At 41.4% G+C, this 14526-nt stretch overlaps 1 protein-coding gene across 1 annotated transcript; it reads left to right on the forward strand.

Moving 5' to 3' along the window:
* The first annotated feature begins 7952 nt into the window (after positions 1-7952).
* On the forward strand, positions 7953-8381 carry LOC116279262 (histone H2B type F-M-like). The gene has a single exon (XM_031675292.2). It carries the CDS (start codon positions 7953-7955, stop codon positions 8379-8381), a length of 429 nt encoding a protein of 142 aa, XP_031531152.2.
* The last annotated feature ends 6145 nt before the right edge of the window (positions 8382-14526 follow it).

Here is a 14526-nt window from a genome sequence, read left to right on the forward strand (position 1 = left end):
CTTGCCTGACGTCACGGCCAATCTGCAGATCTGATTGGGTAGGATGCGGGGCAGGGAGCCGTGTCGCTAAGGCAGGCCATGTCACGTGTCCTTAGATGCCCCGCGGCTTGGCCGCACATCAACCAGTCCGAGTGGCAATCTGGTGACCTTTAAACTTTCCGTGACCCCCACCAGGTGACCTGTAAACTTTCCATGACCTCCACCAGAAAAGCTTTGCAACCCGCAAGGTCGTGTCGGAAAAGGTCATCCGTTCCCCTCAGCTGCTTTATGCCTGCCAGTTATGCGTGAGAAGTTTGCAAAGAGGTCAAACCCACCTCTCCTACGCGGAAGAAAACTCACTTTGATCTCTCTGAGAGGGTCTGACCTCCGCAACCCAAGCGCGTGCCGCCTCAGAACGACTGGCCCCCTGGGGGCCGTTTGACTTGCGCCCAGAAGCTGCTCTTTCGCGGCTGAGTGCGCGGCGTGGCTTGAGGAGGAGCCGTCCGACTCGGTGAGCGGAGGGCGCCTCAAAATCGTAGACACGACTGAGCAGCTCTAACCTGCAATTCTTATCAAAACCTTCAGTGAATCAGATGAAAGAGAATGGCAAAACCGCATTCTCCACAGACGGAACCCTACAAAAGTGGGATACCTGTACAGAAATATTAAAAATATTTAGTATTTGCCAAATTTTTAATCGTTTTTTAAACATTCCCTACGTTCCCCCCAAATACCACACATAGTTGATTTGTTGAAAAAACTATGCGCTCTCAGTTGAAAGGGCCTATTGTTTGTAATTCCTTAGAAACCTTTAGAGTGAGAGGAAAACAGTCAATTAAAGGGAACTTTTTAAAAAATTAAAAATATATTCCTTTCAAAAATCAGTAAGAATTCAAGCAAAACATATCTTTAACGTCTTTATAGAGAAATAAATTACAGATATTGAACCAAAGAGGACTTAGGAATAACTGAAGAACGAGAAGTCTTCAATGAGCTATGATCCTAATGCTCATGCTCCCAAGTGTCCTGCGGGACCTTCAAGAAATGAACGGTTAATTCTACCTCTAATAAGGTAGTTCCCGTCATGAAAGGAAAGATTCTGTTTTTTATTACTAGTAACTATTATATGAAGACAAAGCCATGGAAGAAAGTTTGCAACAGGCAATTATTTGGACTGTGATGACTGATAATATGAACCCTAACGTTTTTGGAGGACGCCGTTGTGATTACAAATTCTTAAGCAGATTGTTTTCCCTCACCCAAAATCAAGGACCTGGAGTGGAATTCCTTGGGGGTAGGGGGCATCTGCCATTTCCACTAAGAAAAGTCCTGCTTTTCATTAATGGTGCAGTCATTCCAGTAACTACATTTATTAAAGGTCTCAGTGGACTACTGATGTCTGTCACTTTTCACGCATAGCTGAGTGCTTTAATTAATATACATGAATACTTTTGTCAAGTTATTTTTCATGTTTTAAATGGAAAATTTTCTCATTTTCTTTTCCACTTATTGACCAAATTAGAAGGGCAAGTGACCCATTAAACTACTCTGCAACCTAAGAGACAACTGACCCTCATACTGGTGCCCTGGAGGTACCTCTCCATGGGTGTGTCCAGCAGGATAGGCAGACTTTTTACTTGTCGGCTCAGAACTCTCAAGCAGCAAGGCAGAAGTTATGTGTCCTCTTAAGGATTAGTTCTGTAATGGACGTAACGTCACTTCTCCCATACTCCATTGATCAAAGACATTACAGGTCTACCAGAGTCAAAAAGAGGGGAAAACAGACAGGACTTTTCCGTTGGAGAAGCGTCCAGGAACAAGCAGCCTTTGTGAAGTCAATGAAAGGCATCATACAACGCATGCTTCTCGAGATGCTGCTGGGTGCTACACACATGATATATCCGTAGCACAAAGTCCTGGTATCCTTGCACCACAGTGTTAATCCATGGAATACTTTCCCACTTTATTCTCTGCTATATGGGTGACCGCAGGCATGCAGTGAATCCCTATAATCCAGGGCAGAGTTTTCACTCTAGTGGCATGAGTTTTCTGACCATTGTAGACATTCCCTCCCACCCCCGAGTCCCTGGACATAGAGACACAGACATACAGATGGACAGAAAGGGGAATGCATCAAATGAGTAAATGTTAAAACAAACTCTACCAGAAACTGATCTCAATATCAGATTTATTTTGATTTCCACATTAATGATCTTATCTCCAAACAAGATTATATCTGAGGTACTGGGGGTTAGGACTTCAATATAAGAACTTCAGGAGGGTACACTTCAACTTACATGTAATGTGAAATCTGAACTGTGGATCGGCACATATGCTGCCTCTTCCATCATACTGATTATTCCAATTTGGAGTATGGATTATTCCATATTTCCAATTAAGAGAAAAAAGATGACCTCATTCATCCTCTTTGTACTCAGACTATTCATTGTTTAATTTATTAAAAACTTTTTTTCTCATTTCTAGCTTCCTACCTCTGTGAAGAGGGAAGATAACTCTGTGATTTCAACTCTTAGAAATTGTTGATGATTTTCTTTAAACCCCTTATTAGTTCAATATTTTAAAGAATGGTCTTTGTACTTTTAAATTAACTTGTAATTTCCCCTGTGAAGAATATCACTTTGAGCCAAACATAGAGACACAGTCTGGATAATCTGCAAAATCAAAACTTTCCTTGAGCCCATCAGAAGAGGGATAGGAAACGCTAAGAGAGGCAAATCTATTTATCTTTGGCAGGACTGCACTAACTCAAGAGAAAGGGTGTGGGCAGGGCAGGGTACTCAAATTGCTTTACTAAGTAGTGCAGGCATGAAGGAAAGCAATTCCTGATCCAGGACTGTGTACAAACCTGTTTGTTTCTTGTTCTGTCCAATGTGGAAGATCTCTGATGAGCTACTGTACTTCCAGAGTTCTCCTTGGGATCATTAGAGTAAGGATTTAGGATAAATTCACTCTCCTCATGAGGGTCATTAGCTAAAATTATTCTGAAATATTAGAAAAATGTCAGTAAAGAATTTGAAAAAAAAAAAGATCTTCTTCCCAAGGAGACTAGGAAAAATGATCGTGAAATCAACTACAAGTAAATCCCTCTGAATAGTCCTCCGAGATTGCCATACAGATAGGGAACAAAACTTTGAGAGCCAAAGGCTCTTTGGAAATCATGCTCATTTTCAAAGATGGAACTGTGAACCAATTTGAATGCACAGCATTTCACAAGTCCTTTCATTTCCATCATGTTCATTACTGCTATTTCAAAATCCCAGTGTTTGTCCATATGACGTACACGTTTTGGCAACCTGGATCTTGCCTACGAGTCTCCTGCATATTGTTTTATGTGAGAACTTATTTTTAAGAAAATGAGTCCTTTAGGACATTTTTATAGTTTTTTTGTGTGTTTTGCACCTAAAATTTCAGAAATCGAATTAAAGTATTAGTGAAACAACATTTAAAGTGTACCATACAGACAGCGAAGACTGGGAGTGCAGGGGTGAATGACTGATATGAAATCTAGGAGAGAGAGAGGAAAATGAGTTTTGATGTGAAGACTGGAAGGTGAAGTGGGTACATTTGATCATTTACTCAGAGGGTGATTGAAGGTAAAGGGGACCTGATGCGCAATTATTCTCTAACGGTATGGTTAACAGTAAAGACTAATTGAAGCAAGGTTCAAACTTCCAATTTTAAAATAAAGAAGTCCCAGGGATCTAACATACGACATAGTGGCTATAGTTAAAGACTGTATTGTATATCTGAGTGTTGCTAAGAAAGCAGTTCTTAAAAGTTCTCATGAGAGAAAAAAAAATTTGTACCTGTGTCTGGTGGTGGATGGAAACTAGAATTATAGGGGTAATCATTTCAAACTATATATACATATATTGAATTATTATGTTGTACACTTGAAACTAATATAATGTTACGTGTCAATTATGTCTCGATAAAAAAAGACTAATTGGGAGAAACAAGCTTACTACCTCAATTACAAATTATAAGCAACAGCCCTGGAAAACAGTATTAATATAGCAAACATATCACAGTCAAATCTACTCAACATTACCTTTGTTATAGAATTTATTGGAAAACGTAAGAGAAAACCTAACTATGGTACAGAAATTTAAAATATTTAAAAGTTCAAGGAAAAAATACCCATTCCAGGCTCCCAAGGAACTGGAGTTGCTACTCTGAGTCGTTCAGATTAATCTGAATCTACCCCTTCCATGTTTGTAATCTATTCTGTTTGAAAACGTAAACATTCACGATATCAACAATGGCTTCGTGAGGCTGATGAAGCATCTAATCAAAGTAGCTCAACCCTCATTTAGCTCTGAATTTACCCATCATGGATATGCAGCCACTGAGTCACAGCCTTTGGCCCAGTGGATGATCAATCAGGTGACTCAAACTGAAGTGACGAGTCTTACTGGATACTCAGTCTTTGAGACTGAGGGAGAAGCCGGTATCATACATTACCTGCTGTTTCTTTCTTTCTTTGATTAGTTGTATGCATTTAATCATGATCATAAAAATACGAATCCAGATCTGTCAGTGGACATATCTCCTGTCAGTTTCACCAAGTCAGAGAATAATACAAATTAATAGCATTAAAATGATTTTCCTTGACTTAGTCTCCATATTTTAACTCAGGCTATTTGAATGGTCAGTTTAAAAACAAAACAAAACAAAACAAAACAAAACTCTAACCGCAGGGCTCTGACAAGATAAAACCCATAACATTAAATGCCCAGCTATGCATTCAGCAGCAGAAACTAATAGACTTTGGTATAATTGCAGATGATTGAATGACTACCCCCTTGGTGAAAGCTGAACCTTTTCTATTGGGAAAAAGAGATGCCACGAAAAATTCTATTCCAAGTCTTAGCTCCGGCAAGGATGAGAGAAGCTTCTCCTTGAGAATTTGCAATCGCAAGAGTTCCCTCATGTAACTCTGGGGTTCAAATCAACACTATCAGCATGGTCCAAATAATATCTAGTCACAACCCACACATAAGGAAAACGCAAATCTAATCCATTCTGGAGGGCTTTAACCTTAATTGAGGCTTTTTCAAGATTCTTACGGATTAAGTTCCTATATACAGACACATCATCCAAAAAAAAAAAAAAAGCCACTCTCAGCAAAAGCAAACAATACACCCAGATGGAAATGAAGAATTAGTACCAAATGCTAATCTTAAGAAGTATATTTAGCATGTTTATATAAATGATGAGATATATAAAATATGAGGTAGAAATAGCTAATTATCAACAAAGTGTTAGATGAATTTTCTAAACTAAAAATCATAACCACTAGAAAAAAAGATTAAAGAAATTTTACAGAACCAATGAGATATAGCTGGATAGAAGATTGGTGAAGTAGAAGACAGAAAAAATAATAGAAATAATACAGAATTCTTCACAGAAAGTAAAAGGAAAAAAAGGATTAAAGTGGTGCAAAGAGACTTAAGAATGAAATAAGTAGGTATTAAGTATCGCATAGGCATTCCAGGAGCATAAAATTGGGTAACTAGGGGGGAAATAATATGAAAGAAAAATGATTGATGATTTCCCAGAACTGGGGAAAGCCGTAAGTTCCTCCATTCAGGAAGCAGACCTGACACATCAGAGTAAACAGCAAAGGTAACCCTAGAGATCAAAATAGCTGACAAAAAGACACGATGGCTAAAAAAAGAATACCAAATAGTGGGACAGCAGGCCTCTTTTTCTTAATAAATTCAAGCCCAAAGCAAGTGCTGAGGCAAAGTACCTGTCATCCTAGTGTGGCGTATCTAGCCAAAGTATCATTTAATAATGAAGCTGTGCTACACACGAAGATGGACTGCCCAAACCACATTCAAGGGAAGAATTGCTCCACTGGCTGCTGAGAGTACAGTCAGTTGCCAGTCCTCAGCCATTGGCCCTTTCGGGTATTTCCTCAGCTTTGGAGAGCTAATGTGCCCAAGGTCAGGGACTTCCCAAGATGGTCACATCCAATGTCTGATCAAGGAGAAAGTATAACTATATGGCTCATCCCATCCTCAGATGTTAATTCTGATCAACACTCCCGCAAAATTAGCCCCGTATCAAGGCTGGTTTCCCTCAAGATCTTAACTCAGAAATAAAGAGTTTTGAGAAAAATGATATCTTACTGTGTTTACACCAGCTGACACCATGTTAAAGGAACTTCTAAAGAATGTAACTTAGGAAGATGGAAAAAGGTCACAACAGATAATATGAGATGCAGATAGGAATGGTAATAGAATAAAGTAGCAAATAAAGGCAAATGTAAAGCAATGGCTGTATACAAAAGTTTACAGTAATGATTACAGTTCCTCTGAATAATCAAGTAAACAAGACACAGCTAAACACTGCAGTTATGCATCACTTGGATGATGCAAATACCCAGTGAGAACAGCTCAGGTCCTATTCTGCACTGATTCAACCAGTGGTGGACTGGTAGCTTCTAAGCCACAACTTTGGCCCAAAGTGTGGGAAAGTGACCAAGGATGAACCAATGAGAGCATTCCTGGGAGTTTCAGCCTTGGAGACGGTGGAGTACACTGTAGGAACTCCTTCCCTGTTCTTTGTTTGTGTGCTACCTTGATTTAATCATGGTTAAGTTAACGATACGATTTCAGAGATTATATGCTATATGTCTCTTGTAAATTGCATCCTACAAAGGGAAAGCTTTAAATAGTAATACATCAGGTGGGACTTTTGTATTCACACTGGTAAATGGGACTCTTCAAAAATCAAGAATACCAAGGTTTGACTGGTTTCATCATCACGCAATGTTCTCCGGTAATAAAAATGAGCTTTTCCCCCTTCATCGTTGGAACCATTTTATGAGAAGTAAAATTCCCATAAATGCCAAATGGGAATACATTTGGAATCCTGACCACTTCAGGTGAGACCACGTTGATGACCCCGTTTTTGGCCATTCCTCTTAAGCCCTTTTCTGTCTCAATTTCGGCGATTTGTTGGTATGGAAACACATTTTTAAAATGCTTTTGTCTCTATTGTCAGGTATCCTTGATAGAAATACGCTTTTGATTTTAATCTATTTCCATTTATCGATTCCAATCTTCCACCTAAGTTGATTTTTTAGCGAATTAGGAAAATCATGCTTTTGAACTAACAGCTCTTAGGTTTCTTTATCAATGCAAGTGTGTGTGGTATTTGGGGTGAACCTAAGGAATGTTTAAAAAACGATTTAAAATTTGGTGAATGTTAAATATTTTTAATATTTCTGTGCAGCTATCCCACTTTTGTAGGGTACCGTCTGTGGAGAATGCGGTTTTGCCATTCTCTTTCTTCTGATTCACTGAAGGTTTTGATAAGAATTGCAGGTTAGAGCTGCTCAGTCGTGTCTACGATTTTGAGGCGCCCTCCGCTCACCGAGTCGGACAGCTCCTCCTCAAGCCACGCCGCGCACTCAGCCGCGAAAGAGCAGCTTCTGGGCGCAAGTCAAACGGCCCCCAGGGGGCCAGTCGTTCTGAGGCGGCACGCGCTTGGGTTGCGGAGGTCAGACCCTCTCAGAGAGATCAAAGTGAGTTTTCTTCCGCGTAGGAGAGGTGGGTTTGACCTCTTTGCAAACTTCTCACGCATAACTGGCAGGCATAAAGCAGCTGAGGGGAACGGATGACCTTTTCCGACACGACCTTGTGGGTTGCAAAGCTTTTCTGGTGGAGGTCATGGAAAGTTTACAGGTCACCTGGTGGGGGTCACGGAAAGTTTAAAGGTCACCAGATTGCCACTCGGACTGGTTGATGTGCGGCCAAGCCGCGGGGCATCTAAGGACACGTGACATGGCCTGCCTTAGCGACACGGCTCCCTGCCCCGCATCCTACCCAATCAGATCTGCAGATTGGCCGTGACGTCAGGCAAGGCAGCCTTTATAAGCCGGTCCTCGCAGCTGCCTCTGCCTTTCCTTCTGAGCTGTGGGGAAGGCGAGACACTCCGACATGGCTGAGCCGTGGTCTTCCCGCACTTCGGAGGAGATCGTGGACACCGAGGAGCGCAAAGAAGCCGAGTCCAAGAGCCCAGAGCAGAAGACGCCGAAGCAGGAGACACCCGTGCGCCGCCAACGCCGCCGCCGCCGCCCAGCAGACAGCTTCGCCAGTTTCGCCACTTACTTCCGCAGGGTGCTGAAGCGGGTGCACACAGGCCTGAGCCTCTCGCGGGAGGCCGTGAGCGTCATGGATTCGTTCGTTAAGGACATCTTCGAGCGCATCGCCAGCGAGGCCGCGCGCCTGGCCCGCTCCAAAAACCGCGTCACCATCACCTACGAAGACATCCAGAGCTCGGTGTGCCTGCTGCTGCCTGGGAAGTTCGGCAAGTCTGCCGTGTCCGAGGGCACTAACGCTCTCATCAAGTACATCTTATGCGAATGAGCTGCCTCAGGACCACCTGAGCATCACAAACCAAAGGCTCTTTTCAGAGCCACTCACTAGGCAGGAAAAGACCTGTAGCGCTGACGAGTCCGAGCCACTCTGGTTTGTCGACCAGTGACACTCTGACCATCTTTAAAGCGTTTCTTCCCTGAGGGAAACATTATGAACCTTATCAACTCCACTTGAGTGTACGTCTGTAGAGCCATGGGTTCCATGGAAATCCGTGCATTTTTCTTCACCATACTGCACGTCCTCCCTTCCGAAATGGTCGTTTCTATTAGTTATATTTCTAGGTCAGCCTTTTTAGGGATCTTTACTGCCAAAGTTATCTCCCTAACAACTTAATTTGCCTTTTTATGTTGTCATTCTTCCCCGTGGATATAGCAGTATCATCCGGGATTTTTAATGTGTGAAATAGGGACAGACAAACTACAGTAGCAGATACAAAAATCAAACTTGCCCTTTCACACTCCTTCAACATATTTCAAATCTCAATGCCATTCAGTACATGACATTATAGGACCCAAACACACTGCCAAAAGAGATAAAGCAAATTTTCTAGACTCACTGGGTGACTCAAGCGCCATACCTTTGGAAATTTCTCTTCTACCTAATTTATAATGATCTGAGTCTATTTTTCTGCAGCCTGTAACTTTTCACTTTCGAAGTAAAAGTCTTGACTGAACTGCAATTTTGCACGGATGCTGGGAGCGTCCGATGAGACCGGCTGCAACCACAGTCTCCAGTAGCAGCAGCCAGTGAGGGACTCGCACCACTTGGGGGCACAGCAATTGGCCCAAAGTGTGGTGGGGTGACCAGGACCGAACTTATAAGAGGCTTCCTGTCATACTCGGCCTGCAGATTAAGGGAGAAGGAGGTGTGATAGTGTCCCTGAAGGTTTTCCTTCAACGACTTGCATTTAACCATGGGGATTTAAGTCTAGGCCTCCCGATCTGGTAGTGAGACATGTCTCTATCTCCTGGCATCAAAATAAGAGGGGGATGTTGGCCAGTTAAGCAAACTAAGATGCCTCCTTCCTCGACCTCAGGTGATTTCAGTGTTCATGCCTATGATGATATTAATTTAATTTAATATGCATTATGTTTTCTTCCTGGTGCATTGTCTTCTTTTTCTTTCGTTTCTCTGTAGGAATGTTGCTGAATTTCAAAGTACTCAGTGATTTTCCAATTCCTTTCCTTTTAATTTAATTTCTAGCTTCCTACATTGGTGGAGGGAGCACCCACTCTGGGATTTCAATCCTTTGAAACTTACTGTGGGTTTTCATTAGAACTCAGGGTGTCATCATATTTTAAAGGGCTCGTTTTGCACCTTGTAATTGCACGGCAAGGAAAAGCTGAACAGCACAGGGAAATATTGTCATTATTTTGCAGAAATTTTAAACACAGTGTCATCTATAAAACTGTTAAATCACTATGTTGTAAATCCAAAACCAATATATAATATTGTCACAACTATGCTTCAATAAATATGTTTTTTTTAAGAAACTTTTCAGTACCTTTTGATTTGGATGTAGGAAGCTGTGCAGAACATCACTCTCAGTCAAATCATGAGCTAAAACCTAGAGAAACTACAGAAATCCAACTTTTTCTTGAACCCAGATTTAGTGCTTTCTCTAGGTCAGCATTTATGGCGTTCTGTGAGGTTGAAATTAGCTTTGTATCACTTTCATTTCCCATTTCCTTCTCCTTCTCCCGCGAGTGCACTATGGACAATTTCAGAAGAATTTTGTGTGTGATATGCACTAGATAGATGAAGCGAAGGAGCAGACACAGCCATCAACTACCCCTGTTATATTTTTCAAAGTATCCCAGTTTAAGCATACATTGAACTATACAAATTGGGACTGGTGGTCAGTACAGAAATTGCAAAACAGAAGTATTCAGACACATTTGACTTCTCTAAGTCCCTGGTGTTTGAAATTACTTTTCAAGTCCTTTCGGAGGTAGCCAGTCAATTCTTCTCAGGCAGACAATCTTTTGATATTTTAAAACACACATTTTTCCTGACCGGCAATTTTAGATCCATTGAAGAGTGTCCAGTGAGAGCAGCTCAAGCTCCTGGCTCCGCTGTTCCAGACAATGGGGGACTGGCAGCCTGTGAGCCACAGTCATTGGCTCAAAGTGTGGTCCAGTGAGCAGAGCTGAACACATCACACCCTTTCTATAAAAATCAGCCTAGGGATTAAGGTGGTGGGGGATCTGTGGCAATTTGCCTGTTCTTTTTGGTTCCTTACTTAGATTGAACCCTGGGGATTTCAGGACGTGAATCCAGGCGGATCCTGTGTTCAGCGTTGATATCAATTTAGAGCAGGATTAGGAGCAACATCAGAAGAAATATGTCCCCTTTGCCCTCCAGTGGTTTGAATGTTCATACTCATGTTTGGATGCATATATTTTCTTTTCCATCGTTTTTTCTTCATGGCCCATGAAGATTCCTTTTCCATTTTCATTGGTGTCATTTTTCTATAAATGTATTGCTGAATTTCAAAGAAGTTGCCGGTTTTCTATTACTTTTCTTCTTAGACAGATTTCTAGCTTGAAGAATCTGTGGAGAGAGAATACACTGTGGGACTTCAGTCCTTTGCAATGTAGCACGGTTTGCCCAAAAGCCCAGTATTTCATCATGACAGTTAAGTGTTTCATTTGGGCTTTAAAATAAGATGTAGTTAAGTGAAGTAAGACAGAGTGAGGAAGAAAAATACCATATGAGATCGCTCATATGCGGAATCTAAAAAAGAAAACAAAGATTAATACAAAACAGAAAGAGACTCTTAGACATAAAATACAATCTTGTGTTTACCAAAGGGGCGAGGCATGGGAAGGGACAGACTGAGATTTTAAAATGCAGAATAAATAAAAAAAATTATACTGTATACTTCAGGGAAATATTTACAAGATCTTGTGGTACCTCATAGCGGAAAAATAAAATGTGACAATGAATATATATATATATATATATGTTTGTGTATAACTGAAAAATTGTGCTCTACACTAGAATTTGACACAACATTGTAAAATGTCTATCACTCAATAAAAAAATGTAAAAAAAAATATCACTCAATAAAAAAATGTAAAAAAAATAACGCAGTTATAACCTTTTTGACTAGGATGTAAACTTGTAATCGATGTCTCTCTCTCTCTCTCAACAAGATAAGGAGACATAGCTATTTGAACTAGGAAATTCAATACATTTCTTGGGCCCATTTCTCAGAGAGACCAAACACAAAGTATTCGACCTTGGACAGAGCTCAAGCATAAAATAGGGTGCAGGACAGGACACTAGTAGGATTTCACAAACTATTGCAAGCTTGAAGGCGGCCAATGTTACATCCAGAGCTCTCGTTGAGGTCAAGAGAAGCGTGATTAAGGCAAATAGCCCCCTCATGTGGTTCATTACTTATTGTAATCTGAAAACTTGAAAATTCACATAAAAGGATTTGGTAAAAAAAAAAAAAGCTTACTGCACAAGTTGTCATTAAAATCTACTGCAAAATCAAGAGCTTACATTTTTGTGTAGCAACTCTAAATTGGTATACACATTGAGTAAAATTTTGAAGTCAAATCACCTTCCAGAGCCAAATGCACTTTCCGAGAAATACGTGTGGATTAGATAGAAAGGAGCTGACTTCAGAAAAATCACTAAATTTCTGTCGTGCTAATGGTTGTGGCTTCAAAATCCAAGTTATTTTTTTCAATATGACGCTAAGATGTACCACCAGTCATTTTTGCATGCTGCTCCCTAAGCTATCTTATCACGTAAGAAGTAACTCTAAGAAATCTAACACATCAGGGTACTGTAATCTTGCTTTGAGGGGGATATGTTTGTAAATTCAGAAATAAGAGCGTTAGTGAAACACGGCACAAATGCTGCATAATGGGTCTGGAGAGTGAAGACTGAAGGTGCAAGGTTGAGTGGCACCTATCAAATCGAGAAAGTAAAGGAAAAATGGAATTTTGTGTATGTGTGTGAAGATGGGGATGGGGAACGCGGGATCGTGATTATTCCCTTCAGTGGGTGAATCGGAAAGCAGGGCACCCAGAGCACAGTCGCGATCTAACGCTGTTATTTATGCAAAGGTGAACTTGAGCGAAAGGAATCGCAGCTTAATCAACAAATTATAAAGATCAACGCATGGATTACAGTATTGATAGGACCGATATATGCCATTCGAACTCTTTTCTCCATTACCCACATTATGGAATTCGCTTATGGCTTGGATCCGATCACAGCAAACGAATAACTAAATCAAAAAGTTCAAGGAGAAAATTCTGTCACAGACGCGAATGTACCCGGAAGAAACTTAACTTTCTAACGGAAGGTACTACGCAGACTTGTTCAGGACGCCTCCTGCAACTCTTTCCCAGGCTTTACTCTTCTGCTATTGAAACCGCAAACCTTCGTGATATGAGGCTCGGCTGATGCGAGGTCCAATCAGAGAAGCTCAAACACCACTCGGCTCGGAGTCAGCCAATGAGAGACCGGCACCGGAGAGCCACAGCCATTGGTCCGATGTGCAAGCCGCTTTCCTGGGCTGAACAAGCAAGTGCCTTGCTGGGATACTCAGCCTTGAGCGGGTATCAGGTACGATTATTTGGCTGCTCTTTGTTTCTTTGCTTGATTGACTGTATGATTCTCATGGGAATCACTTAAGACTGTTCTCTTTGCTGCCTACAAAATATACACTTTGCTGATGTGCAAAATGCCAGAGCTTGGCTTTTTCGAACAAAATGAAACTAAGGTCTCCTGCATCCGGAGGCTGGAGGTCCAAATCAAGGAGTCAGCCTGTTTGTTGCCTTCAGCCTCATGTGAAGAAAGCACCTGTTCCAGGCCTCTCTCCTTGGCTTGTAGAGATGGCAGAGACCTCCCTGTACCGGTTCCCATTTTCCCGCCTCCGTGCGAGTCTCGGTGTCCCCATTGCCCCTCTATATATGGGCACAAGTCATTTTGCATTAGGGCCCATGTAATGCGTATATGTTCCCTTGATTCCGCCAATAAAGATCCTATCTCCATAGCAGATCGTGTATGAGGTAGTAAGGTTTAGGACTTCAGCGTGTGAGTTTTAGGGGAAAAGAATGCAACCCGCAGGAGATACGAATTTTGAGTGAGCAGATCTCCTGATTCTTCCAGTAGAAGAGGACACTGATTCCTCTCACACTTAAATGCTGGTGTCATGTTTACCAGGAGGAGTAGTTCCAGGTTTAAAGTCTTGCAACACATACAAGCATCGACTATGGACGGGAAGTCTTACTTGAAGAGATTTTCGGATTCATCAAAGCCTCCAATTCCCTGAGCAATCCAGAAAGCTTTGAGTTTTTTAAATCGTGTACCATGTTTTAGCTATTGCTGCCTGGTAAACCACCTCAAAACGTAGTGGATTAAAGCAGCATGTATTACTTATCATGTATCTCTGTGCCATCTGAATGCTCCTCCTGATCTTCACGGTGTTTGTGTGACTTTTCACGTAGCCTTCCTCTCTTTCTTCATGGCCCCTGGTACGGTTCATATCACACCACTTCAAAATAAACAGTTTACAGGCCTCTTCTCTGTGTGTCAATACCGATGTTGGATCATAAGCCATGCTTTTGCATACTCACAAAGAAAAAAGGGAGAGGACACTGGTGACCACTCATGGGAAAATAAGGTGACCCTTCTCATGCAATTTACCTCAGTTACTTGAACCGTGAATAATTTTATTCATTTTTTAACAAAATTCCTGAGTTTCCATCTTTGTGAAGAGACAAGATACTCTTTCATTGTTCCCTATGAATGCACTATTTTTGCTGCAAACGCCAATATTTATTCAGTTTTATTTCCTCTTCCTTTTATAGTTTTTAAAGCAGGTGTAAATGTCCCTATTGATCAGGCTGGAGAGCCCTGAAAAGGATGTGACTCTCAGCCAAACAATGAGACAAAATATGGACAAACTACAGAAATCAAACCTTTTCTTCAGGACCTGAGAGGAGGGACAGCACCATCTAGGAGAGACGAAAGAGAAAGCCTACTTAATCATTTCCAGAACCCACAGGCTCAGGAAAAAAGATAGAGCAAGCAAGGCAGGACATAAGAGAGAAATGAAATAATCTGATTACTGTTCCTCCAATCACAGCAGCCCATGCGCCACTCT

The sequence above is a fragment of the Vicugna pacos genome, chromosome X (assembly GCF_048564905.1).
Source record: "Vicugna pacos chromosome X, VicPac4, whole genome shotgun sequence".
Classification (NCBI taxonomy): domain Eukaryota; kingdom Metazoa; phylum Chordata; class Mammalia; order Artiodactyla; family Camelidae; genus Vicugna; species Vicugna pacos.